This window comes from Daktulosphaira vitifoliae, unplaced genomic scaffold (assembly GCF_025091365.1).
Source record: "Daktulosphaira vitifoliae isolate Bord-2020 unplaced genomic scaffold, ASM2509136v1 Scaffold_1, whole genome shotgun sequence".
In the NCBI taxonomy this organism is placed as follows: domain Eukaryota; kingdom Metazoa; phylum Arthropoda; class Insecta; order Hemiptera; family Phylloxeridae; genus Daktulosphaira; species Daktulosphaira vitifoliae.
The window spans coordinates 2778836-2805991 of NW_026099572.1; the positions used below are offsets into that span (position 1 = coordinate 2778836).

Genomic DNA, 27156 nt, shown 5'->3' on the forward strand with positions numbered 1-27156 from the left:
CATGGTAAAATAGTACCTTCTCAATTTTGTATCAATGCTAAAAAGTTTTCTTTGGATAATAAATATTTTTTAGCTCTTTTGAATTTTTTGAAAAATTTCATCATGGTACTTGTGAGTTTTAATTTTAGCCCACTAATGTATATGTAATGACATTTTTACTCATTCATCTAAATATATCACAACTTTCTTATAATCAAATTACCATTTGAGACTTTGAAAAAATTAATCACAAATTTATAATTAATAAAATGCGTAAACTTATATGTAAACTATATGTTTACTACAAACAGTAAACAGTATATTGTCAAGGTCGGTGACGTATCATAGATCTTGGCGCCATAAAAAAATTGACTATTTGCTCATGTTATGAGTAAATAAGCTTGGTTACTTTGGTTATAAATAGTAATATTACCCTTTTCTCATATTTTAAAAAAAAAGTAACTAGAATTTTGTTACTTATTACCTATTTTTTAAGATACTTAAGAGTTTTAAAGATACTTAAAAATGATAATATAACAAAATTTAAATAATTATTTTGAAAGTAGTAAGACCAATGGTGTTACTAAATCTCCCTCAATATGTAAGAAAAATGTTTACTATCCTTTTCAAACGAAAAAAAATTATATCTTTACCGTATCGTTTAGAATATTGTTAAACTACGATCGTTTCGACTTCACAGGCGTAAATAGGGAGTGTTATTACTACTTAGCAACTCAAATTATTTTTATAAATACATATTTAATTTATATTCGTAATATCAATATTGAGTAATTAAATTCCCAAAATGGTTTTACTATTTGCGCTTATGTTCAACATACAAGTTTTCCTTCAGAGTCGTTAACATAAACAAGTCTCATCAAAATAAATTTAAAATACAACGTTTTTTATAACCTTTATGTGACGATTTGGTAGTAAGTGGTAAGCCAAAATTGCGTTAAAATGAATATTTTTAATACTAAGATAAAAGTGAAAACATTAGATGCTTCCCCAATTACAAGCACCGTAATATCTGAAACTAAAATACTTTTATATACTAGAGCGCATTCTTTATTAATGCGATTTTATCTTTGTTTTTTATCATTTGTAGAGTTGATTTTATATTTTATCGAATCTAAAAATTAAAGATATTTGTTGTGGCAACACTGTTTTTCAACTCGTACTGTGAATTGCATTCGCAGTTGCGCATCTCTAATCTTATGAAGCTATGAAGTGCGGAGAACCAGGCGAGTCATTCATCAAATTCCATCAGTTATTCTCTGCGCGAGTTCGTGTAATTTTTTCCCCTACTCGGCGCGATTTGTTTTCAAGTGAAAAATGGTATTCGTGTGCCGGATTTCACGCAAACGGTGGCGGCGAACGAGATGATTATTTGTTTTTAAATTCGTGAAAACGTTTTTCAACCGGTTAGCAGCGATGTTTGACATTCTAGCTATCTCTTCTTAGTTGTTTATAGTTGTAATTTTTTTATATTGGCGGTGTTTGGTTGGTTGAAAATGGCTGAATATTATCAGGTAAGTTCATTCACCTGACTTAACGTTCGATACTTCGTAGTCATCACAATCTATATGTTAAGTTAATTTCAATTAAAATTAATATATATGCTTATGAGTTGTTATTAATTGGTATAAAATTCACTATTCCATCATTAATTGACTCAAGGTTGTAAAGATGTTAATTAAGTTAATTCTCCAATTTTTCGTCGTTTACTCTCCATTTATTTCTTTGATTAATATCAGTCTGTATGCCAATTTTGTTTGTTATTCTTCTAAATTGTCATAATTATAGATCCATCATTTCTTCCTTTTTTTTTTGTTTAACTGATTAGTCTAAATTATGTTAGTTGGTTTTTATACATTAACATGTTTTGTAAATATTTTTGAATTATCTTCTCTAATTTTATGTATATTTTTTAATACATTTATTATATTAGATTATTTGGTAAGGGTTGTTATTATCACATTTTTATGGATTTTCTAGGATGGTTTGAAATTTGTTATTAAAACTTTGCTGTTATTATTTCTTAAAAAAACATCTTTTAGCAATCTTTTATTTAGTTTGTTCTTAACATAATGTATGCAGAGCTGTCCCTTAGAGGTATCATCCCACTCACATAGCAAAATTTAATTGTTTTAGATGGTAGTTTGTAATGTAAAAAGATACTACCAAAAAATAATTATTAAAAAAAAAATTTAATTAAAATTTTTCATTTTCCTATATTTTTAGATTTGATACATCCCTGATTAATGTATCTTGTATATTGGCATAACTTTATATATTTCTCATATGTCATATTGTTCTTGTTTTTTTCATTTGTAATAATTTATTTTTATAAATTGTATAATTAAGAACTGGTTAAATTATTAAATTCATTGGTACATACTCCTTTCTTACTTCAATTTTTAATCCATTTATAAATTATTCTATGAAATATATTTATTAATGAATGAGATATGATGACTAATATAATATTTTGATATGTTTTATCATATTTTATTTTAAAACTTATTAAACTTATTAAAATACCAAACTTTTTATACAGAATGAAAAGTTTATTATACTTTTAACTGATTTAAAATATAGTAGTAAAAATTATCCTTTATTTATAAAGTAAAAGTTACATTTATTATAACTCATTATATTCGTTTATAATAAACGTTTAAATTTCAATAACTTTTTACAATAACTATTGTAAGTTAGCATAATGTCAATTGATTGGTCAAAACAGGTATTCAACTGTCTATGATTTAAACAGCAATTACAGAATTATTTGGTATCAAAATTTTTTTGTAATATTAAATAGATTACCTTGTTGTAGATTTTATACTAAATAGATACAATTTATTCTTCTTTTCAAATAAAAAGAATTACCTTTTATATGAAAATCAAAAATTTCTATTAGCTATTTGAAATAACTAGTAACTTTTTTTTATTGAACTTGACAATTTTATGAGTAAAAATCTTGTCAATTAACCACAAAAGATATTGATTGGTCAAACACTCAACCCTAGTTTAATTGCATAGATCAGTGAAAAATGTTATTTTGTTTTATGTATGAATATTTTTATTTTTAAAATATATTTATATGAATTTTATTTGTATTATTATGTCTTATCATTTTTGAGTTGTATATAAAAGTACTAAAATGGTTTTTACTTAACAAATATTACTTTATAGTAAAATTCTATCCTTTTAAATGACTAGTTTATAAATATATATCTTAATTAAATATTGTTGTTTAATCTATAAAGAAAAGTATTTATTTGCTTCAATAGTAATAAATATAACTATATGTTGTTATTTAACAAAATATTGGATGAATTCCAATAAGTTGTAAATTACTAGTGTTTAAAAATATAAAAATATTAGTTTTAACTTTGTATGCTATGTTGTAATAATTTTAAAAGGTTTTGAAAATTATTTGTAGTTATATAGTATAATTCTTTTAATATTAGCCACTCAATTTCTCTTAAAATAATAATTTTTTATTGAATTTTATTTTTGGCTTTTGTTTGTTACATATGTATCTTTATTTATTTGTTATAAAATATTTTTTATGTTCATCCCTTATGCTTTATAAGGATATCGACTATATTTTTAAAATGGAAACATATATGTTTAACTAACTTATAAAATATAAAATAATGTAATTAAGAAAATGACTTGAAAAAAACTTTTGGACCAGTATTTTAAAAGCTATTAATATTTTTAGACCTTTTTAAATTAACAGCACTCACTCCTTACATCTAGTCATTATTTTAAATTGTTAATATCTTCTAAAATACTGATCTAAAAATTGTTATTAACCAGTCATTTTCTTAACTACATTATTTTATTTTACAAGTTAGTTAAAAATTTTTGTTGCTAATTAAGATAATGCATAAGGAATGAATATAAAATATATTTTATAATAGATAAATAAAAATACATATGTAATTTACAAAATCCAAAAATAAAAAAACCTAGAACATTCTAAGAAATTGGTGGATAATTACAAAGCAACATCAACTTCTATTTCCTTTAACTAAAAAAACCAATAAAAAAAAAATTGTTAAAAGATCTACTCACTTGAGTGTATTATTATAAAATTTTATTATAATTGTAAAAATCTATTGTTAAATTGAGGTGAAACTAAAAATAATTGTTTTTTTAAATTTATGATTTATATAACATTTTTCAAAAAAATTTGAAATGTTGTAGACTGGTAGTAGCACACACAAATAGAGTTAATAAATTAACAAATTACAAAGTAAAATTATTTAATTTTGTAGTTCAATACTTTTATCTTATCAAATCTAATTTAACAATAAATACTTTTAAAATATTAGAAATGATTGATTTTAATTGTTTGTAAGGATGAAGTTGGTTAAGCTACTTTTTATTTGATTAAGGGATTTTTTTTCAATTTTGAGGGTAATTTTTTCAAATAAATATGCATTTCAATCATTTTACATATCGTTGAATAAAGTAGGTTAAGTGAGGGTTGGGAAAATAAATTGAAACCGCAAATAAAACCATATAATAAAATAATATTAACATGAATAAAAAATTTCTTCTCGCGAGGGGAAACTACAGTGATGGGTTCCTTGATATTTATTGAAGTTAATAAATCTAAATGAGATAAAAATCAAATGATTTGGACATTTTTTCTAACTTAAAAAAAATGTAAAATACTAATTGCCACAGGCGGATACGAACCAGGTACCCTAACCGTGATAGACACAAGTGCTACCTATTCAGCAACTGTTCATCACTTTTTCCAATTAATAAAATTAGCAATTTAAGCTAATTCAAATTTTTAAGTTACTTTTTCGACTTTTACAAAGCAAAAAAAAATTTTATTATGATTAACTTTTTATGTCTTATGAACTTTATACTATGTCAATTAAATTATATAATATTCATGAAAGTCAGTGTATTCCCCTTGTAAGATATTTTTAAATAAAATAAAATACAAAACACAGAATTTTAACACAAAAAATAGTATATTTTTGAATACAGTAGCCATTTTCATCAAGAAGAAATTCTATATTTCAAATTTTTTTTTTTCTTTTTTTTTTTTCATAGTTAAGTATATAATATAAATTTTAATGTATTATATATTTCCGGAACATTTTCAAAAATTACATTGAAAAAGCTTAACTTGTGTACAATAATTGATATTTTTAATTCCTCCTGTGGGCAGGTTTAGAGTCAGATTTTCAAAAAAATTATATTAAATGATAGAAAAATATCTAAGGTTTCAATGTAAAAAAAAATTATTTTAATTTGTTAATTTTTAAAAAGTTATAGCAGTTAAAGTATTAAAATATTTCATATAAACAGTGATTTTTACATTAAAATTACATTTTTCTTAATTTTGACGGCCATTTCCCATAGAAGAAAAGATTTTGGGACAAATTTTTTTTTTTTTAACTTATAGTATTTATTGTAAGCTTTAATTTAACATATATTTGAAGGACGCAGTAATTCCGGAACATTTTGATAAGTTAAGTTGAAAAAATTCTACTTGTCATATGTATGTTTCAAGTTTTGAACGCCCTCATGTATAAAAAAAAATGGTCCAATTTAAAAAAAAAAGTATGTCAAATGAAAGAAATATATATAATATATTGAGAAAAAAAATTTTCTTTTGATACATACATTATTCGAAAAGTTATAGCAATTTAAAGTTAAAAATTTTAACACAAAAATAGCATATTTTTAACTACGGCTGCCGTTTGCATGTAGATGATAAGGTGTCGGGACAAAAATTTTTTTTTCAATTCATAGTACATGACAAGCTTTAATTTGATATATGTTTAAAGGACGCAGTATTTCCGGAACAATTTCTAAAGTTAAGATGAAAAAGTAAATTTTCATAAAAAAGTTACTATTAATCCTCCCCCCCTGTGAGCAGGTTAAGTGTTAGATTTTCAAAAAAATGATATCAAATAAAAGGAAAATATTTAAGGTTCAATTTAAAAAAAATTAAGTTGTTTTGTACATTTTTGAAAAAGTTATGGTAGTTTAAAGAAAAAAAAAAGTGAAAAAAATGACGAAATTTACCAATTTGAAAAATTGTAATTTTTTGGAAATTTTCCCCATTTAAGGGGAACGACTGAAATATTTTCAATTTTAAAGGCTAATGTCTTCAACTAAATACGATTTGTGATCTTTTGACGTATTGCTCATCTAAATCGGTTAAAGCTGAGAAAAAGTGGCAACAGACAAAAAAAAAAAAACACATCATAGTAAGCTGAGAAGGTATTAGAAGGTATTATTTCTCATCGAAGCTAAAAAATTATTATTTTTAGCGAAATTGACTGCCTAGTATTAAAGGAATCACAATAATTACTTGTAAGATAAGTCATTTTAAGGATTAATAATATTTGAAATTTTTCTGAAGCATTTTTTATTAAATATATTGTTAATTGTTATTTTAGTATTTTATTTGTGTTTAATTTAGGGTGAATATAATTGGAACCCAGTTATTTATGAATTAGGATTTAAATATGGCCTTGTAGCAGCAAACATGGATGGTACTGGGCCTGATCCATCTGCTATGAATGCACTTATTCCTGCCAGAATAGATGAATTAAAAGAAGCCATAAGAAGAGAAATTCGACGTGAACTTAAAATTATTGAAGGTGCAAAAAAAATTCGAGAAGTATCTACTGATCGCAAATCATTATCAGATGTTGAAGGAATTGTCAAAGAGTCAACATTGAAACTAACAGAATTGCAAGCAGAACTTCAGGAATTGCAATCATTTGTTATTCTTAGCCAAGGAGCCGAACAGCAGTCAAGTTCTTGTTCTACCAACAATTCATTTATTAATTCAGGTCATAATAGAAAATCAGGATCATACACGTCATCTAATAGATTTACATCAAGTAAAGTATTAATTCATTTTTTTTTTTTTTTCATTCATAAAAACTATGTTAGTTTCCTTAATATTTCTATTTTTCTTTAATTTCCTACAAAATCTAAAATTAAAAAAAAACAAATCAATTTAGTTAAATAAAAACAATTTTTTCCCGATTAAAAAATAAATAATCATTAAATTTAGTTTATAAAATTGATAAATTAATTTTTCAAAAAAATTACCATTTTATATAGATATTACAGACTAATATTTGAATATTTGTATTATAAGATTAAAACTAAATTTAATTTGATAAATAACCATTTTAATCAATTTTTCTGTATTTTTATTGTAAGTGAATTTAACTTGAAATAAAATGTTTTTCACTTCGTCTTTCTTATTCAATAAAATAGTTAACATTATTTTAGGTATGCCTGTTCAAACTGTTGGTCAATTTCAAAATCAAAGCCAGGAATCAAATTTTGTTAGCGATCTTCGACTAGTTCAACTTGAAAAACAATTAAATATTGAGTTAAAGGTAATTATTTTACTTTAAAAATAATGTAAAATGGATCATATTGATGGCTTAATGTAAAAGAAAGTTAAGGTTTTTTATTTTTAATGAAATCAAATTAATTGTTTAATGGTGTTAACCTTAGAGTAACATGTATTGTATATATATTTTAAATATATTATACCTCATATGAGGTTTTAATATAAAAATTGCATCATAAAAATAATAATTAATAAGACATAATAGTCTTATGTCTTAAAAGTCAAACATGCACTTAACTCTTTTTTGTATTAAGTCATTGATATATATTCTTGAATTATGTATTTACTCAATGCATGCAAATTTTAGGTTAAACAAGGTGCTGAAAATATGATTCAAAGTTTAAGTAGTAGTCATTCGCGTGACAAGAAGTTATTAAGTGATGCCCAACAAATGTTATCTGATTCTAAACTTAAAATTGAGTTTTTAAGGATGGCAATACTTAAAGGAAAACAAATTAAACATCAAAAAGAAGAAATGAAGTCTAATGGTGAAAATAAAAATGGTTTGTTTACTTTTCTTTATATTATTGAATAAAAAACTAATAGATTTAAATATATACAAAAATATTTGTAATATTTGATTAAACAATGTATGAGGGTCAGTGTAATAATAATTGTAATTTTTATATATGATTGTTTTTCAATAAATTTATTATTTTATGTTCAGTTTTAAAATTTATAAATAATTTAAATTAATTTTTTGTAACATAAATCTTAAAATACTTGTTTTATTTATTTCGATATTACATACAAAGTTCACATAAGTTTGTAAATTAAAAATTAGTTATTTAGCAATTATAATAATAAGCCATAGATTATCAAAAAATGAGTAAACATTAAATAAGAAAATAAAAATTCTAATTATTTGTTTGGAAGAAAATATTTTTTTCTTTTAAAGAATTCCTAAAAAAATTATAGCTTAAATTTACAATTTTGTCTCATAAATGTATATTAATCATAAAAATCAGACCACTGACCTATTACCAATTATATACGGACCTATTATACCTGCCTACCAATTAATTAATGATTAATAAATGTATTACATATATATAAAGTCATTTTTATAAATATAGCTTAAAGCATTTTTAAATGAAATGAAGTGAGTTAGTAATATGTGGAGTAATACCTTTAGCAAGGTAGCTTTTAAAAAATTTTCATGAAAAATCATTAAATTATTAAATTTTCGCTGTATTACCATTTAACTAGAGACAAATCAGTAAAATGTGTAACTTGGTATGTTTAGGATGATTTTAATATATGATTAATTTAGGACTGATAATTAAAACATGGATTTGTAGTAATTTAAACAAAATAAGTTAGAAATTTAATTTTGAGTATAGTTAAAAACTATAGATTTAAATAATTTGCAATAAATAGAACTTCTTAATTTATATGTATCTATATATTTTTCTCTCTACATACATTTTTTTTAAGTAGATAAATCTGAAACACGATTAGAAACACCACTTGCAGAACGTGTTGCTGAATTAAGACACCGTTTACGTATTGAAGCTGCTGTTGTAGAAGGAGCAAAAAATGTTATTAGAACTTTACAAAGTACAAAAATTGCAGATAAAAAAGCTCTTCAAGAGGTAAGTTGCTATGCCAAAACTTGATAAAATTATGTAATAGAAAAAATATATTTAGAAATTAACATTATAATCAATATGCCTCATAATTTTTCTTAATTTTTTTCTACATTTGAATATCTAAAACTTTTTGTAACTATCAACATTACATTCATTAAACATAAACATAATTTCTTATATTATAAAATATTTTTATCTAAAATTTATTTTTAAATTATTGATTTTACAAAAATAATTAATTATAATAATCTTAAAATCATCATCGCCTTAGCCTCTATTTTAGCTTTTTGGCCTTGGCTCTACCTAAAAATGATTTGATAAGATTTTTACACAAGCTCTGTAAATCTAATGCAACCTCATGGCTTAAGGAGCCATATAATAATTTAAAAAAATAAAAAAATTCTTAATACTTTCTTAAAACAATACTTTTAGCTTCGATGCGAAGCTCAGAAGGTATTAATTTTGCTATGATGTGTTTTATATATATAAGTTTAATTTTAAGTTTTAAATGTCCCCTGTATAAAGACTAATGGTCTGATTTAACAAAAAAAGTAAATCGCATAAATACAGAATATAAATAGTACTTATCTTAAAAAAATTATAATGATTTATACATTTTTCAAAAAGTTATAGCGTTATAAATTCAAAAATATAAAAAGTTTTTTTTTACAAAAATCTTATTTTAGCTTCGATGCGAAGCTGAGAAGAAGGTATTGGTATTACTATGATGTTTTTTTTTTTTGTGTCTGTTACCACTTTTTCTCAGCCCTCACTAAACCGATTTCTTTCAACGATACGTCAAAAGATCACAAATCGTATCTAGTCGAAGACATTGCCCTCAAAAATTGAAAAAATTTCCCTCGTTCCCCGTAAATGGGGGAAACCTCCAAAAAAATTACAAATTTAAAAATCGTTAATTTTCGAAATGTTTTCAATTTTTTATTAAAAACTGCCGTAACTTTTTCAAAAATAAACATATCAATATAATTTTTTTTTTTATAGACGCTTGATGTCTTTATCTATCATTTTGTATATTTTTTTTGTAAATCTGACACTTAACCTTCCCACAGGGGGAGATTTAAAATTACAACTTTTTCATAAAATATTAACTTTTTCAACTCAACTTTTGAAAGTGTTCCGAAAGGTCTGACACTTTTATATATATCTTAAATTAAAGCTAATATAATGTACTTTATTATGAAAAAAAAAATTTGACCTCTGGACTTGTCTTCGTGGTGAAAATGGCTACCGAATGATATTATTGTGTGAAATTTTTCGATTTTATATTTTACATTTTTTACTTTAAAAGGCTATAACTTTTTAAAAAATGTATGGATCAATACAATTTTTTTATGAGAAGTAGTATTTTTTAAGAATCCTTTTTTCATTCGACATACTTTATCTTAATCAGGATATTAATAAGGAACTATTTTATCATGTAGCTTTTGGAATAATACACCAATTTTTTAAAATTAATTACTATCTAAAGATTTGCATCGAAGCGTTTTTTTTTTTATAGTGATTTTAATCACTGTCAGATATCATTATACTTGATCCAACTATGCCACGTCACCACTGTGCCGCGACCCCCCTGTGCTGTGTTTTTTTTTTATTGGTTCTTTTAGTTAAAGTAAATCATTAAAATTAATTAAGTTCTGAATATTTCCATTGTAGAATCTTTTTAAATACCAAAAGTTAATTAGAAATGATTATTATGATTTTTATTTAAGTGATCTATTACGATATAAATGCAAAAACAAATAGAGCTTTTCTGATAAATTTAATGTAAATAGTAATTTTACTAATATCTGACTGCATATTAATCCTAACAATTTCATATACATCTTTCATTCGACTTACTTTTTTTTTAAATCAGACCATTTCCCTATATACGGGGGGGGCTTTAAATATAAAAAATGCATATAGAAAGTAGAACTTTTTCAACTTAACTTTTGAAAGTGTTCCGAAAGGTCTGACACTTTTATATATATCTTAAATTAAAGCTAATATAATGTACTTTATTATGAAAAAAAAAATTTGACCTCTGGACTTGTCTTCGTGGTGAAAATGGCTACCGAATGATATTTTTGTGTGAAATTTTTCGATTTTATATTTTATATTTTTAACTTTATAATACTATAACTTTTTGAAAAATGTATAAATCATTATAATTTTTTTAAGATAAGTACTATTTATATTCTGTATTTATGCGATTTACTTTTTTTGTTAAATCAGACCATTAGTCTTTATACAGGGGGCATTTAAAACTTAAAAATGCATATAGAAAAAAGAACTATAAATATATATATATATGTATGTATATATTTACTCATATATTACACTTATAATCAGGATATAAATAAGGAAATAGAAGATCATGTAGCTTTTGGAATAATCCACCAATTTTTTAAAAGCAAACACTGTCTACAGTTTTTTATGATAGTGATTTTAACCACTGTCAGATATCATTATTACTTGACCCAACTATGCCACGTCCCCAATGTGTGGGTTTTTTTTTTATTTAGGTGGCTAAAAAATTAATTTATATTATCTTTTTTAATAAATTATATAAATGAACTTACTTAGGATACATACTTTTATAATTTGTTTTACTCAAAAATTACAAATATAAATTATATAAGTATAAATTAAACATTACTATCACTTAATACTAAGCTGAGTTAAAATAGTTAAATGATGAAGTATAAGCACTTTCAACTTTGGTTGAATTTTATTTCAACAATATTGTATAAATTCATCTGGAAACATGTTGTACGTTCATGCACAGAAACTAAAATTATATTATATTTTATTTTTGAGAATAATACCTAGTTTAATCACAATTAGTATACAGAATTTTAATTATATATTTAAAAACTAAAAAACATTCTACAGATTTTTTTTGAATAATTTGAATAATTCTGACTGATTAGTGGTTTCTTTAGAATATGGATAATAACTAGAATTAAAATGACTACGACAATTTAAACATGTACAATCAGGATTTTTCGAGGGTCCTATATGATGATCTTGATTTTTTGGAAAATTTGTTGTACCAAACTTTACTGCCATTTTCGCCACTTGAGTATAATTATTTAAGTAATTTTGCTTTTGATAATTAGGGGATAATGAACAATCACTTAAACTTCCCGTGTCTTGGATAGTATTTGCTTGTTTGGACCCTGGTCGTCTAAATAGAATTTCTTCTCTTTGAGATAATGATCTATTGAAACTCCAAGCTGTTTCTGAACATTCATCATCTGAGCTACTTATATTATTATAACTATATGTATATTTAGTGTCAGGTTGTGAATTTGATGAACTACTATTATAAATTGAATTAGTACTCATCAATGTTGATACACAACTAGATGAAGGATTAGATATTGTGTTCATTGAACTTAATGTTGATGAACATGGACTTTTTTGTAATTGGTTTTTCTGGGCAATATTTAAATAACTTTGAGTTACATTAGACTTTTTTGGTATTTTCTTACAACTTACTTCTGAAAGTTTATGCAGTGTGTCTGATGAATCATATCCTATAGTTTCATCTGAGTCTGAAGATTTTAAACAACAAGCATTATTATGTATAGTTTTTTCATCTTTTTGTTTGGAATTGTGCAATTTGAATGTTTTGTTCTTAAAATGTTTGTTCATATCACTCTAACATAAATATCAGAAAGTTTAAAATCATTATTTATTGTATAATAAATTATCTTGTTTATATTATTTACCTTATTAAAAACTAATGAAGGAGAAGGTGATGTTTGACTTGAAACGTTTACTGTTGTTGGATGTTTCTTAGTTGAAATATTGGTACAGAAGTGTGCTGTGTAATTTTGTGCCCTTCTAATTGACATTGGACTTCTTATACCACAGCAGACTTCACATTGAGGTACTATATTGTTTATTTTATCTGAATTCTGTAGAGTATTTTTGACTTTTAAATTTTGACTAGATTCAGTTGTAAATTTTATGTTTCCACTTTGAAATCCATTATATGTTTCTTGATATGGTTTTGTAATATCTGATTTTTGTTTAACTTGTATTAAGGCATGAACTGACCAGTTATCTGATTCAGAAATTTTATTACATAACAATTTGTTTGTTTCCATTCCTTAGGTATTTATTAATCTCTAAAGAATATAGGAGTACAATTTTAATCAATAGAAAATGAAATCTTAGTTTATTCAACTTTATACTATTGTTTTAACAGAGACTAGTAGATTGGCATTAACTCAAGTTTTGATTGTATTATAGAGGGGAGATAAAATTATTTTTATTTTCATTAGTTATATGATATTATGGGAAATTAACAGTTTCAAACTAACTATTAAATATTTATGCTCAATATTTTAAATAAAAATTTATTTATTTAAAAATGAAATAAAAAATTGTTGTTACTACAAATTTAAAATTATATATACAATAAGCTCTATGAATTATTATGAAAATTTATACATCAATAAAAACCTTTTATCACTTCTCAAAATGTGTGCTTGTAAATTATATTATCTATGTTCTATAGTAAGGTTTATTAATATAGTTTTCAAACATGATCAAAAGTATGTAGGCAATGTGCCAAGTTCATCATTATAATAATAATAATTAGAGTGTCTAATTCCAAAAAAAAATTATATTCAATTAATTTTAGCTTTGAAGTTTACCATTAAAGATATAGATAGTAGAATATTAATATGTATTTATTCTTTATGTGATTTCTAAATTTAACTATAAAACTTAGTAACAAAAAAAAAATAATAATAATGACTGACAGGCGTGGAAAAATACCTTTTTAATTTGTTATTATCTTCATATAATGTATAATAATATGATTGTTTTAGCTTCGATGCTAAGCTGAGAAGGTATTAATTTTACCATGATGTGTTTTTTTTTTTTTTTTATGTCTGTTGTCACTTTTTCTCAGCTCTCACTGGACCAATTTTTTTCAACAATACGTCAAAAGATCACAAATCGTATCTAGTTGAAGATATTACCCTTAAAAATTGAAAAATTTCCCCTCGTTCCCCGCAAATGGGGGAAATATCCAAAAAAATTACAAATTTAAAAATCAGTAAATTTTGTCATTTTTTTCACTTTTTTTTCTTAAAACTTCCATAACTTTTTCAAAAATAAACAAATCAACAAATGGAACAATATTCCAAATTTTTTTGTAACACGTTGCTATATAAATCATAAATTAAAAAAAAAAATTATTTTTAGTTTCACCTGAATTTAACGATGGATTTTTACAATTATAATACGCTCAATTGAGTAAATTATTTTAACATTTTTTTTTTATTGGTTCTTTTAGTTAAAGTAAATCATTAAAATTAACTAAGTTCTGAATAATTCAATTGTAGAATCTTTTAAAACACCAAAAGTTAAATAGAAATTATTACTATGGTATTTATTTAAGTGATCTATTAGGGTAAAAATGCAAAAAATATTGATCTTTTCTGCTAAATTTACTGTAAATAGTAATTATAAAATTTTCTGATTGCATATTAATCTTAACAATTTCATTTTTTTCTATTATTAATGTCAATTTAAAACTTGTAAGTTAAGCTAAAAGTTATGGTAATAAATTAATATTTTTTTTTTATATAAAAACTTTCACTTTAAAGGACAAAATAAAGTAGGTTCAATATGATTACTTTTGACATATTAAAAATTAAAATCAATAATAATTTGAAAACAATTAATTAAAAAAATTATATAATATATAATTAAAAGAATTACTAATCTGTGTATAATTAAGGAAATAGAAGTTGATGTTGCTTTTGCTTTTGTAATTATCCATCAATTTCTTAGGATTAAACACTATCTACAGATTTGCATCGAGGCGTTTTTATGATAGTGATTTTAATCACTGTCAGATTAAATCTATATTGGACCCAACTATGCAACGTCCCCACTGTGCTGGGTTTTTTTTGTAACGATAGTGTTAAATTTTAAATATAGTCTTTTACACAGTTTTGAAAATTAAGATCATATGACATTTGCATATTGATATAGGCTAAAAAATATAGTTTTCTTGAAAAATTTGCTTATAACTAAATAATAAAATTCAACTAAACAACTCATATGTTAGTATATTAAATAATGGCATTAAAGAATATATATATTTTTTTTTTTTATGGCGTGCATATAAATTCTACATTGAAAGATGAGCTCAACAAATTTATGATATTTTGTGCAGAAACATTAAAAATCCAACAGTTTCAAATAACTGTAAGATATTTCTCGAGAAATTTATTGTAAAATAAATTAATTTATAAAACAGTAACACGGTGGGGTTACGGTACAGTGTAAATCATAGTTGGGACAAGTAAATTCATTTCATTAACTGTTTTTACAGCTTTCAATTCTTCTCTCCTCATAACATGACCAAACCATCTAAGTCTATTTTCTCTCATCTTATCCATGATTGACGCTACACTTATACTCCTTTTTGACAGTATAGTTATCTTACCTAAATTTAAATCTTACCCTTAAAGCTAAATGTTTTTAACTTGTTATCTCCCAATTTTTTTGGCATACTGTTTTTATAAAATTATACAAATATCTAAAAATTATATTTAAAGTAAAATTTTATTATGTGTTACTACTGACTAAGAGTAGTAAAACTAAAGATTATAATACCAATAATATCTCAAATTTATACTGCCTTAATAATATTCATTATTTTTGAATTATTTTAAAATTTTGTTTCAGGCTCAATCAAACCTATCTGAATCAAGCCATAAATTAGATTTGCTGAGACGATCTTTAGAGTTAAGACGTCAAGAATTACCACCAAACTCAACCACAGCCAATCAACTAATTAGAGAACTACAAAATGCTCAAGCAGCTAGCCCTACTCCAAATCATGCTTATGTAAGCTTGCAACCATTTATTAAAGCTGAACGAAATGTTATTCCAGAAAAAGCTACTGTTTCAAGGTGTGCCGCAGTTACTGGTAAACTTGAAGTTAGGTTAGTAATATAATGCAATATTTTGTTCTTTAATTTAAAAAAGAGTTAAATATAAAAAAAAAAATGTTTAGGTTAATGGGCTGTCAAGATTTATTGGAAGAAGTTCCTGGTAGGTCAAAACGTGAAAAAGAAAATCCTGGAGATTTAAGGTCATTTGTGAAAGGTGTTACTGGTCGTAGTTCTAGTAAATCATATAATATTAAGGATGAAATTAGTAGTGAGTATATTGATTTGTATGAAATTATATTTATACATTTAAATTATATATTATATACTAATTTTAGATGAAATCATGGCTGTTATAAAGTTGGATAACCAAACTGTTGGTCAGACTAGTTGGCGACCATGTTCTCAACAAGCTTGGGATCAAAGGTATGGAATGTTGTTAAATTTGTCATAATTAGTGCTCATAACTAAAATATATTATTTTAAACACTTAAATATATTGTTTTTAGCACTTTAATTAATATGCACCAAAAAAAGATGAATAGGCAAAAAAAAAATTTTTAATGTCAGTATTTATTTTATGAATATTTTTGCAATATTAATTTTATACTTTGTAAAAAACTCTATTTTTATAATTCAAGTTAAATACATAATTTTTTAAAGGACATTAAAAATGTACTAAAGGTCTAAAGGTTAAATTAATATATACTAAAAGACTACACAATCAAAAAAATTATTTTATCTTAAAAAAATAACAAATATTTTAGCTGAATATATAATCTGTATTATTATGGGCCTTATAAAATAGAAAATTAATTATCTACTTAAGAAAATGACTGGTTAAATTTGGTTAATTACAACATTTGGACTAATACTTCAGAACTTAAAAATATTATAATATTTTTATTAATTATATTATATATATTTAAGTCAATAATAATATTTATTAAAATATAATTATACACATAAAATATATTATTTTATTTTGTTGCCACAATAATATTTTACTGACAAGGATTCAATTTCTTAATTATTTAATCATTTTTTTTTTTTTTTGATTGTTTATTGAATCATTAATTTTTTTGCAGATTTTTTATTGATTTGGATAAATCGCGTGAGTTAGAAATAGGTGTTTATTGGAAAGATTGGCGTTCATTGTGTGGCATTAAATTTTTACGACTTGAAGAGTTTATAAATGATATCCGACATGGTATGGCTTTACAGTTAGAACCACAAGGACTTTTGTTTGCTGAGGTAATGTGATTTTTTAAATTATAATCTTATTATTATGTACTGTGTTTAGGTAAAAGAGTTTAAAAATGTTGACATTTCATATTGCAAAAAATAATTCTTTTTACATTGATCATTTGATGAGCCTTTTTCAAAAATTTATATGACTATTTTAATAAAAATGATTTTTTCTTTTTCTTTTTAATGTCTAAGATATTACAATTAATAAATTGTTCAAACAGACTTTCCTTTTATTTCATCCCTCCATTATTCATTTAACCTTACCAATTTAGAACACTAAGTAATTTTATTCTTACAATATTTCTTTAATATATGCTTTTACATGAGTATATAAGTACTTAGATAACTATTCACAATTAGTGTTTTATACAAACTAGATTCAAGTTTATTCTCAAATACATGTTGTCACTAAGTTTAAAAAATTTTAAAAGATTTGTCTCCATATAAATTGTTTGAGTTTTTATTATCTACATGAAACTAAACATAACATGACTTGCTTAAAATTAAAAAGTACTATACTTTATATCACTTTTATATTCATTTTTAAAATTAAAAGATTTTTTATATTTTATATTTATTTTAAGTTTTTTTCTTTTTAGATTAAATTTTTGAATCCAATGATTACACCTCAGCCACGTTTACAAAGACAACGTAAAATTTTTAAACAACAAGCCAAAAATTTTCCCAGAGCTAATGGAATGAATATTGCTGCATGGGGTAGACTTCTAAAAAGATCATCTCATTCTATTCAAAATTCTTCATCTGTACCTGTTTATCCTATGTCTAATGCAAATGTACAACAACATACTAGATCACATTCACAATCTGATAGCTCAACAGGTCAATTAAAGTTTATAAACTTTGAGAATGAAAATTTTTTTTATATCATAAAAATTATATAATTTTAGATGGTAGTGATAATAGATCTGAAGAAAAATGTACACCAGGTGAAATTCCTGAACCTAGTGCTACTACTGGATTAGCTGGTGCTCGACCATTAGGCCTTGGTGTAGCTGTATTACCACCTTTACCATCTACTATCACTGACCACCGTAATATTTCTTCTGGATCCCCTACATTCCTACCTTCAGCTGTTATTGCTGCTAACAAAAGAATTCCTACAGCGCCAACTGTACCTCCTCCACGACCACCTAGACAGCTGGATCAAGAGGTTTGTAGACATTTTGTTAATATACAAAAGCTAAACAAAGTAGGAATAAAAGTTCTAGATTATAAATACTTTTGGATGGGTAAATTGTATAATATGTATAGCTGCAGAATGTATTGAAGGAGTTTGACTTTTTACATGATGATGAACCTAAGAACTTACCATCCGAACGTAGGAGACATGTGATGGCCATGTCTGTAAGCATAGAAAGTGTTGGCAGCTCAACAATGGGAACACCTCAACCATCTCCTCTTGTAGAGTTTCCCCAGGACGAGGTATTTGCTCTTCCTAAACCACTTTTGCGAGGCTTGTTTAATCTAATTTTGCCTAACTGATTATTTTATATGAACTGTATGTATGTATGATATACAGGGTTATTCATTAAAAATAAGACACTCGTTTACTCAGTAACTATTGAAAATTTTAAATTTTTGGTTAGGAAAATATTGTTTAATTCAAAAAACACTACAATAATTTGTAGTAAAGACATGATATTTTTCATCCCTTCAAGGTTAAAAAACATTAACTTGAGCTTTTTTAAATGAGAACACATATTTTGAATTTAATAAAATGTTTGAGTTTTTAATTTAATAGCAAATGACATTTGAATTTTTAATATAACTTTATTCGTTTATTAGATCAATTATGACTATCAATAGATATACTTTCTGTATTGTAAGCTAGTATATTTATTAACTCATAACAATGTGCCTTACTACCATTGATAATAAACAATCCGTGACTGTGACAGCAATGTCATAAAAAACCAATTAGCTACCTGTATTAGTGATCCCTTGTGTATTATACATGTATACTAACTCAAAAATTTGAAACTTTAAGTGTTTATATCTAATAAACGAATAAAGTTATATTAAAAATTGTTTTTACTACATGTTATTGTAGTGTTTTTTGAATCAAACCATATTCTCCTTACCAAAAATTAAAAATTTTCAATAGTTACTAAGTAAACAAGTATCTTATTCTTAATGAATCACCTTGTATATTATGCTGCATGTATGATATATATTATGCAGCATTATTACTACTAAATGCTTCGATCATCATAGCATTTTAATTTCAGTTGACATTTTTTAGTTATTTCAGTTTGGATAATTTAAAATAGATTAATTTTCTTTAATATTTTTAAATTATTTAACTAATTAGGTTTTTTTTTAATGTATATTAAGAAAAAATATTGTTTATAATTAAATAAAACCTCATTTTGTTTGGGGAGGGGCAACATTGTTATATTGAAGAAATTCTGTTGGCTAGTGTAAAGCCATAAATATATATTTATAAATAGATTAGATAAGAAATTAGCTTCAGAGAACTTGAATCACTTAATGATGATTTAAAATTATTGAATCAGTTGAAATTAATTCTTTATAAAGTATTGATTTTCAGATATTTGATAGTAAAGATTATTATTGTCATCATTATTCAAACAATAATTATTTATTTGATTAAAACACAAAAAGTAAATTTTGCTTTCCATATTTCTTAGATATTCTATTAAAATTATTAGTTATTACTTAATTTAATTACTAATCATCATTATCTTCTATCCTAACTATTTGGTGTTGGCTCTATCTTATAAAGATTTGACAAGAATTTTACACTGGCTGATAACCTGATGCAATCTCATTATAGTTAAAGGAATTAATAAGGGAGTAAGGTATGTGTCATTGTTAAAGTTTAACCCACCCATTTGAAAACCAATAGTAACAACACTGAATATAAGTGCTAAATAAGTGACTGAATGATCCATTGCACTACTCTTTGCTATTACTTTTATTACTAATAAATATAAAATAATCAGTATGCAATCTATATGCCTTATTTATTTTTATAACTTCTTGCTTAATCATTAGATTGTTTGAACTATAAAAAAATTAAATATTATTAACCATATAATACTCATTAAATAATTTTTAAATAAAAAAATATGGTTATTTAAGTCAAATCATACTGTTATTATATAAAGTTGTTAAAATTCACTATATTCAGGGTACGAATTTTAAAATAAAAACTCCTTAATTTTATGTTCAAGTATTTAAAATTAATACACTCAAAATAAGACAATAAATATTTAGGATGGTTTTTGTATCTAAGATCAAGCCATAATAGTGTCTTCGTAATGTCAATGGGTGAATTAAAAATTTAAGTATCATTTTATAATATACAGTGTAGTTCAATTTTTTTAATTATTCAATTATTTTCAAAATAATTATAATTTTATAATTTATTTTCTTTTTTATATATATATTTTGTAATTAATTAATCATCAAGTATTTTTTGTTTCATCCCTTATACCTTATAAAAACATTAACGTAGTTTTACATGAAAATTTACTTATGTATAAAAAAATTGCTAGTTTAAGATAATTTTTTATACTTAAGTGGTAGAAAGATAGTAAATTATGTCAAGTTACGTTTTTTTGGCTCAAATTTAGGTTGACTTAAACTCTTAAAATTGTGATATAATATGGAAATGGTGCATTGTAACAAAATTCTCTGTACCAAAATTCAATAACTTGAAAATCATCATTTTTGATCTTATGTTAATCTAGTTATGAGATACAAATATTAAGTAGTTCAGTATGTATGTTGCCATAAAAAAAAATTAATACCTTAGATAGAAGGAATAAATATGAAAATAATTTTCAATATTGTTTTTATTTTGCAAGTAATTGAATAGTGGTTCATGAACAAAATCGTCCTATGTATTTTTTATAATTTGTGGACACAACAAATATTTATAAGAGTAATTATTAGATTGTTCAAAAAATAAGGAAAAAGAGTTCCATTGTTCTTATTCATAAAAATTTACATGTCTCCTCCTTACTTATTGGTTGGTGACTTTTAATCATATATTGTGTAATTTATTTTTTGTAAAATGAATTACTGAAACTATCTTTAAAAAACTAAAAAGAAGCATAAAGACTCATAGTAATGAAAAGCATGAAAGATTCTAAAATTCGGTACTAAATCTGACAGTCAGTTGATAAAAATCTTCATTTCTCATAATAAAACACTTGTCCTCAAAATTTACTTAGTCTCTAGAATAAGACATAATAAATAGATTTTATTTTTATTTTTTAACTTATTATAAGCTCATTAAGGGTCGTAGTGGCCTCCCTCAAAGGAGGTTTCTTAATCATTGATACTCCATGATGGGTGGTTAGTCCATCGCCAGAGAGAGGGATGGTGACTCCAATTACCATATTGATCTCTTGCTTGGCAAATAAATCTGTACGTGACCCATTTTTGAACCTGAGGCAGTGCATGTTAAACAATGCCGCCGTGTTACCAACTTGGCCACACTGTCCCTCACCTCAACAAATAGACTATTATACAAATTAGTAAATTGCTTACTTACATTTGTAAGTTAGATGCCAAGAATGATTGTGTCTGACGTGTGTTGCAAAAGTTTATCCAATAAAATTGATAACCTTTCAAGTTTTTTTACATAATGAGTGCCCACCTGACATTTCTACAATGTTTTCTTACATTAAACACTAGATTATTCATTACATTATTAAAAAATTAAAAAATTACAGTTTCAGAAAGATATTTACAATGAATTTTACTAAAGATAATTATACATTAGCTTTTACTAAAAAATAAAATTACTGAAGAGGTTTTTACATTGATTGATACTATGAAGACATTTCTCTACAATAGGATTCATTATACCCATAATTTTGTTTATGATGATTTATTAAAAATATCTGTTACACTAACATAAAGAAAGAAATGCCTCCTGGGTTATATTTAATTGTAACCTTATTTTCTGGTCAATTCTTGTTTCTCCTGACTCTAACTTAATATTTTGTTAATATGTATTTTGGATAGTAAGATAAAATTTCAGTTAAGATACATTTTTAAACTACAGCTATTTTTTTAATTTTAAAATTCTTACACTAAAAATAAATTATTATATTGATATTGGTGGCGAAAAATGTTTTTTGGGCTTAGTCATTTTGAAATAATTATAGTTAGTATATAACAATAGTAAAAATTTATATTTGTTATTTAGTTATATTTTGGTTTCATGTATATTCATCATTTTTTATTTAATTTTAGTCAATATATATTTTTATATTTAAGTGCTTGATCTTAGGGAAAAATTATTAATTATTTCCTTTAAATTTGTTTTTTTAGAGGTACTTTGAACAAATTTTTACACAAAACAATTGCTTAGATTTCACTGATTTATTATTAGACTACACAATTCAAATCTCAAATATTTTATCTGTCTAGTAGTATAAATTATTTTACTTTTTCTTTATTTATTATTTTTAATAGATCAAAAAAATAAAGTGAATTTTACTTTTTTCAGCTATTTTACTTATCATATACAGTTATTGTTAGAATATTTCTTTTTAAAAATTTAACTTGATAAATTAAATCAAAGAAATTTGAGTATTAAATCTCTTAAATTAATTTTTTTACAATCAGATCTAAAAATAATTGATAGTATGTTATAACATCTTTTCAAACGTTATGTAACTGATAGATATTGTTCACCATAATATATGAATGTACTCAATATCTACAGAGATATAACAGATAGCAATTTATTTTAAAAGAAAATAATATAATATCATTACTGAAGGGTCTAGAACAATAACTGATTATCTCCAATTTTCAGGAGAAAAATGACAAAAAAACTGAATAATTTTAATACTTTACTTTGTAAATTAGACATCCCTGTTTTATATTATTATTATTTTTTTAACATTGAATATACCTCGTAATTACTCCAAGTGGTTGAGTGGTCTTTATTAGAAAATATAAAAAGTGAATTTCAATAAAAGAGCATGTAAATTGGTTATACTGAATCCTTCAAGGTTGAAGTAATATTATGTTCCATGTACAATATTAAACATAACATATATGAAATATTTGTATATTCCTAACTTTTAACTGCAAAATGTATTTTACAACTAATTTACTTACAACTTTGTATAACTATATAATGTCTATAATAGAAATAATCTAATTAATTAATCAATTTCCTCATGCCAATTAATTTTTTGTATATTTTGATTTTTAGTCTCCGTTAGTATTTAGCCATTCAGTATCTCGTGTCTTGGATTACCATGAAAGTGAATCAAAACCATACCACAATAAAAACTATTTATATTCTAAAGAAGCCGTTAAGGGATATCATCATATCAATTCATTGAATTGTTCGCAAATGTCCATGGACGATTTTAGACTTTTGAGTGTCCTTGGCCGTGGTCATTTTGGCAAAGTAAGTATAATTATTCTATAACCTTTATTTAAAATAGTAAATAAGATAAAGTGTTTGTATATTATATTTATTAGAAAAAAAAATTAACCAAGACACAATACTATGACACTGTTTTTTTATGTATATTACTAAATAAACTCTAATCTTTAGGGTAGACTTCATTAAATAATTATTGATTACAATAAATTATTTTTATAGACTTTTTAACCATTTAACAATGGGAACTAAATAATGACTATAATGATAATTAACAAAACTATTAACTATAAGTAATTTACAGAAAATAATATTTAACTACTTCATAATAGTTAACAAAACAAACTTTAATATTTATATTTTTTTAAAATAATCTGATAATTTTTTATCATGATATAAATTGCTCGTTTAGGCTAGGGATCTATAACCACAGAATTGTCTTATCAGTATCAATATTTAAATTGATACTGATAAGACAGAGTACTATAAAGTGTTAAAAAAGAAAATTAATTAAACCATTTTAATTTTCTTTTAGTGCTATTTATTACAATCTAATTTTGTATATTTAGGTTATATATTTGTATTTTAAACATATTACACAATACCTAATTTATGTATTTTTAGGTTATTCTCTGCCAACATAAAAATTCCAATCAGTATTTTGCTATAAAAGCTTTGAAAAAAGGTGATATAATAGCTCGTGACGAGGTAGAATCTCTTCTTTCAGAAAAGCGCATATTTGAAGTAGCAAACAATATTCGTCATCCTTTCCTTGTAAATTTATTCGCATGTTTCCAAACTGATGTGAGTATTGACTATATTAAAATAATTCTATGTTAAAATAAAATAATTTTATTATGTGTAGGCTCATGTATGTTTTGTAATGGAGTATGCGGCTGGTGGTGATTTGATGATGCACATACATGCTGATGTTTTTACTGAGCCTAGAGCAGTTTTTTATGCAGCTTGTGTTGTTTTAGGACTTCAATATTTACATGAAAATAGTATTATTTATCGGTATGTTAATTACCCATATATTTTATTTTAAAATGATTAATTTTACATTAATTAATTAATTTTTAAATACATTTTTTAGTGACTTAAAATTGGATAACTTATTACTAGACACTGATGGATATGTTAAAATAGCTGATTTTGGCTTATGTAAAGAAGGTATGGGATATGGTGATCGAACTGGGACCTTTTGTGGAACACCAGAATTTTTAGCACCAGAAGTGCTAACAGAAACATCATATACACGCAGTGTTGATTGGTGGGGTTTGGGTGTTCTCATTTTTGAAATGCTTGTTGGAGAAGTAAATACTTTTTAATTACTAATATCATAAATTAAAATCTCATTACTTTATTTATGTACAATTTTTAGTCACCATTTCCGGGTGATGACGAGGAAGAAGTTTTTGACTCTATAGTAAATGATGAAGTTCGCTATCCGAAATTTTTATCATTAGAAGCTATTGCAATTATGAAACAAGTAATTTAAATCAAAATTTTTTTTTAATGCATTTTTATAATTTATAAAATTATATTTATATATTATGTATAATTTAAGCAAGAGTGAGAATAAAATGCTATGTTACACTTTTTTGGGCTTCACATTTTTTGTGAAGTATTGTATTTTTTTTTAAAGTCTAAAAAGTCTTACAATGTTATTATCACTTACAATAATTGTATAAACATGACACCTGGTGATTTTTTAATTAATTAAAATGTGCTTTGTGTATATTAGTACTAATTTTATTTGAAGTAAAGCATCATTTTAGTCACTTAATCGTTCATACATTTCTTTATTGTGTTAATTATCTTTAATAAATTTATCATCAACAAATCTAGTAGTGCACCGTATACTAACAACACAGTGTACACTTTATTTTTTATTTAATTAATGTTTATTTTATTATGGATGTGATGGTGCAATTAAATAACTGTTTAAAGAAATCTTATGATTGTTTTCTTTGATACTGTAAAGTTTATGAATTGTTACATAGTATGTTATTCCCCCTAGGCTTCAATTAATTCTATATTATACAATACATATGTATAGTGTATGTTTACATTAATAAATAGTTCAAATTCTTTTTTAAAAATATTTACAAATTATTCTACCTATGACTAAAATTTTACACATGTTTATTTTTTAAAATAGCTTTTACGAAAAAATCCTGAGAGACGTTTAGGTTCAAGTGAAAGGGATGCTGAAGATGTCAAAAACCAAAAATTGTTTAGAACAGTAGTTTGGGATGATTTGCTTCAAAGGAAAGTGAAACCACCATTTGTTCCCACAATTGTAAGTTTAAAAATAGTTTATTATAGTAAAGATTTTTTTCTGATTGCTTAATTGTATTTTAGAATTCAGTTGAGGATGTCAGTAATTTTGATGAAGAGTTCACTTCTGAAAGGCCACAATTAACTCCTCCTAAAGATCCAAGAATATTATCTGAAGATGAACAACAGATGTTTAAAGACTTTACATATACAGCCGACTGGTTTTAACAGGGTTTATTAAATATATTTTGTTTTACTATTCAGTTTGTAAATTATTACTAATTCATTTATGATTGTATTATAATCGATCAAATAAAAATATCTAAGTTTTTTTTAAATGTTGAATTCAATATATGTTTCAAAGGAATTATTTCCCATTTGTGATTTATTTTAAGTTATCCAAACTTATTGCAGCTGCTCAGAATACGATTCTTTAACAACAAGTTACCAATCATGATTATTTTCATAAAAAAACTAAAGTTATTTAAGTTAAAAATAATATCCTAATAATATTGGTTTGTTAAATGTTGAGATTTTCATATGATAAACAATTTTATTTTATTAACCAACATTTATTTAGACTATGTAATTTGTAATTATTTTGTAAAAATTAAAAGTCTGTTAAAAATAATTGGTGATATCACATAAATTACTAATTATTTATTAGTATATTATTTATAAAAATATTTACATTTAATACAATTATAAAATATTGAAGAATTATAATATAAGTTAAATTATATATGTATGTGCAGCTTGTTTATTATTATTAGGTGTATAAAAGTTTATATATAAATATAGAATTATTGTAATTTATTTAACTTATTATTTTACTTTGTTAATATTATTGTTTTTATTTAGCTCAATTTATTATTGACAATAATGTGCTCATTTAGTGCCTACTGATAAATTTGTGTTATTTAAATACTGTTATGAATCACAATTAATTGTATGGTGTATTTCATGTATTGTTTTTATTCAGTAGTATAAATAATATATTTATTATAATATTTTAGATTATAGTATGATGGAATTATTTTGTATGTATATATAATATATATATTTTGATAATAATAATGCTTAATTTTTTAGTGGTTGTATTTTCGTAGTATTTTATTATGAATTTTTTTACTCTTCTATATTACGCTATAGGTATAGCTTCGTGATTCAATACTCAATTATTAACTATAATTAAAATTTTTTTTTTTAATTTGTCGAAGTTTTAATTAACAAACCTGAGTTTGTGAGAGTCCATCTAAATTTTTATTTCAAACTTGAATATTTCATGTACTAGTATACAAT

General features: G+C 24.0%; 2 protein-coding genes across 5 annotated transcripts; one reads left to right on the top strand and one right to left on the bottom strand.

Annotated features, from left to right (window-relative positions):
* Positions 1 to 1204: 1204 nt before the first annotated feature.
* LOC126897667 (serine/threonine-protein kinase N) lies at positions 1205 to 26938 on the top strand. 3 transcript variants are annotated; one of them, XM_050671438.1, is made up of 19 exons: positions 1205 to 1511; positions 6446 to 6872; positions 7273 to 7382; positions 7707 to 7902; positions 8837 to 8994; positions 15712 to 15971; positions 16043 to 16188; positions 16256 to 16343; positions 17006 to 17171; positions 17768 to 18008; positions 18077 to 18339; positions 18441 to 18611; positions 23395 to 23595; positions 24196 to 24375; positions 24437 to 24588; positions 24668 to 24887; positions 24956 to 25063; positions 25736 to 25876; positions 25939 to 26938. In XM_050671438.1, exons 1-19 carry the CDS (start codon positions 1494 to 1496, stop codon positions 26080 to 26082), a joined length of 3390 nt encoding a protein of 1129 aa, XP_050527395.1. In that variant the 5' UTR covers positions 1205 to 1493; the 3' UTR covers positions 26083 to 26938. The 3 variants fall into 3 exon arrangements, with proteins under 3 accessions (XP_050527395.1, XP_050527404.1, XP_050527412.1); XM_050671447.1 differs by having other exon boundaries at positions 1206 to 1511; positions 8840 to 8994; XM_050671455.1 differs by lacking the exon at positions 18441 to 18611 and having other exon boundaries at positions 1206 to 1511.
* LOC126897684 (uncharacterized) lies at positions 11333 to 13360 on the bottom strand. Of its 2 annotated transcripts, XM_050671478.1 has the most exons (3): positions 12729 to 13360; positions 12496 to 12657; positions 11333 to 12432 (listed from the first exon to the last, which is right to left on the bottom strand). In XM_050671478.1, the coding sequence occupies exons 1-3, from the start codon at positions 13107 to 13109 to the stop codon at positions 11881 to 11883; spliced, it is 1095 nt and encodes a 364-aa protein (XP_050527435.1). In that variant the 5' UTR covers positions 13110 to 13360; the 3' UTR covers positions 11333 to 11880. The 2 variants fall into 2 exon arrangements, with proteins under 2 accessions (XP_050527435.1, XP_050527426.1); XM_050671469.1 differs by having other exon boundaries at positions 11333 to 12657.
* Positions 26939 to 27156: the final 218 nt, after the last annotated feature.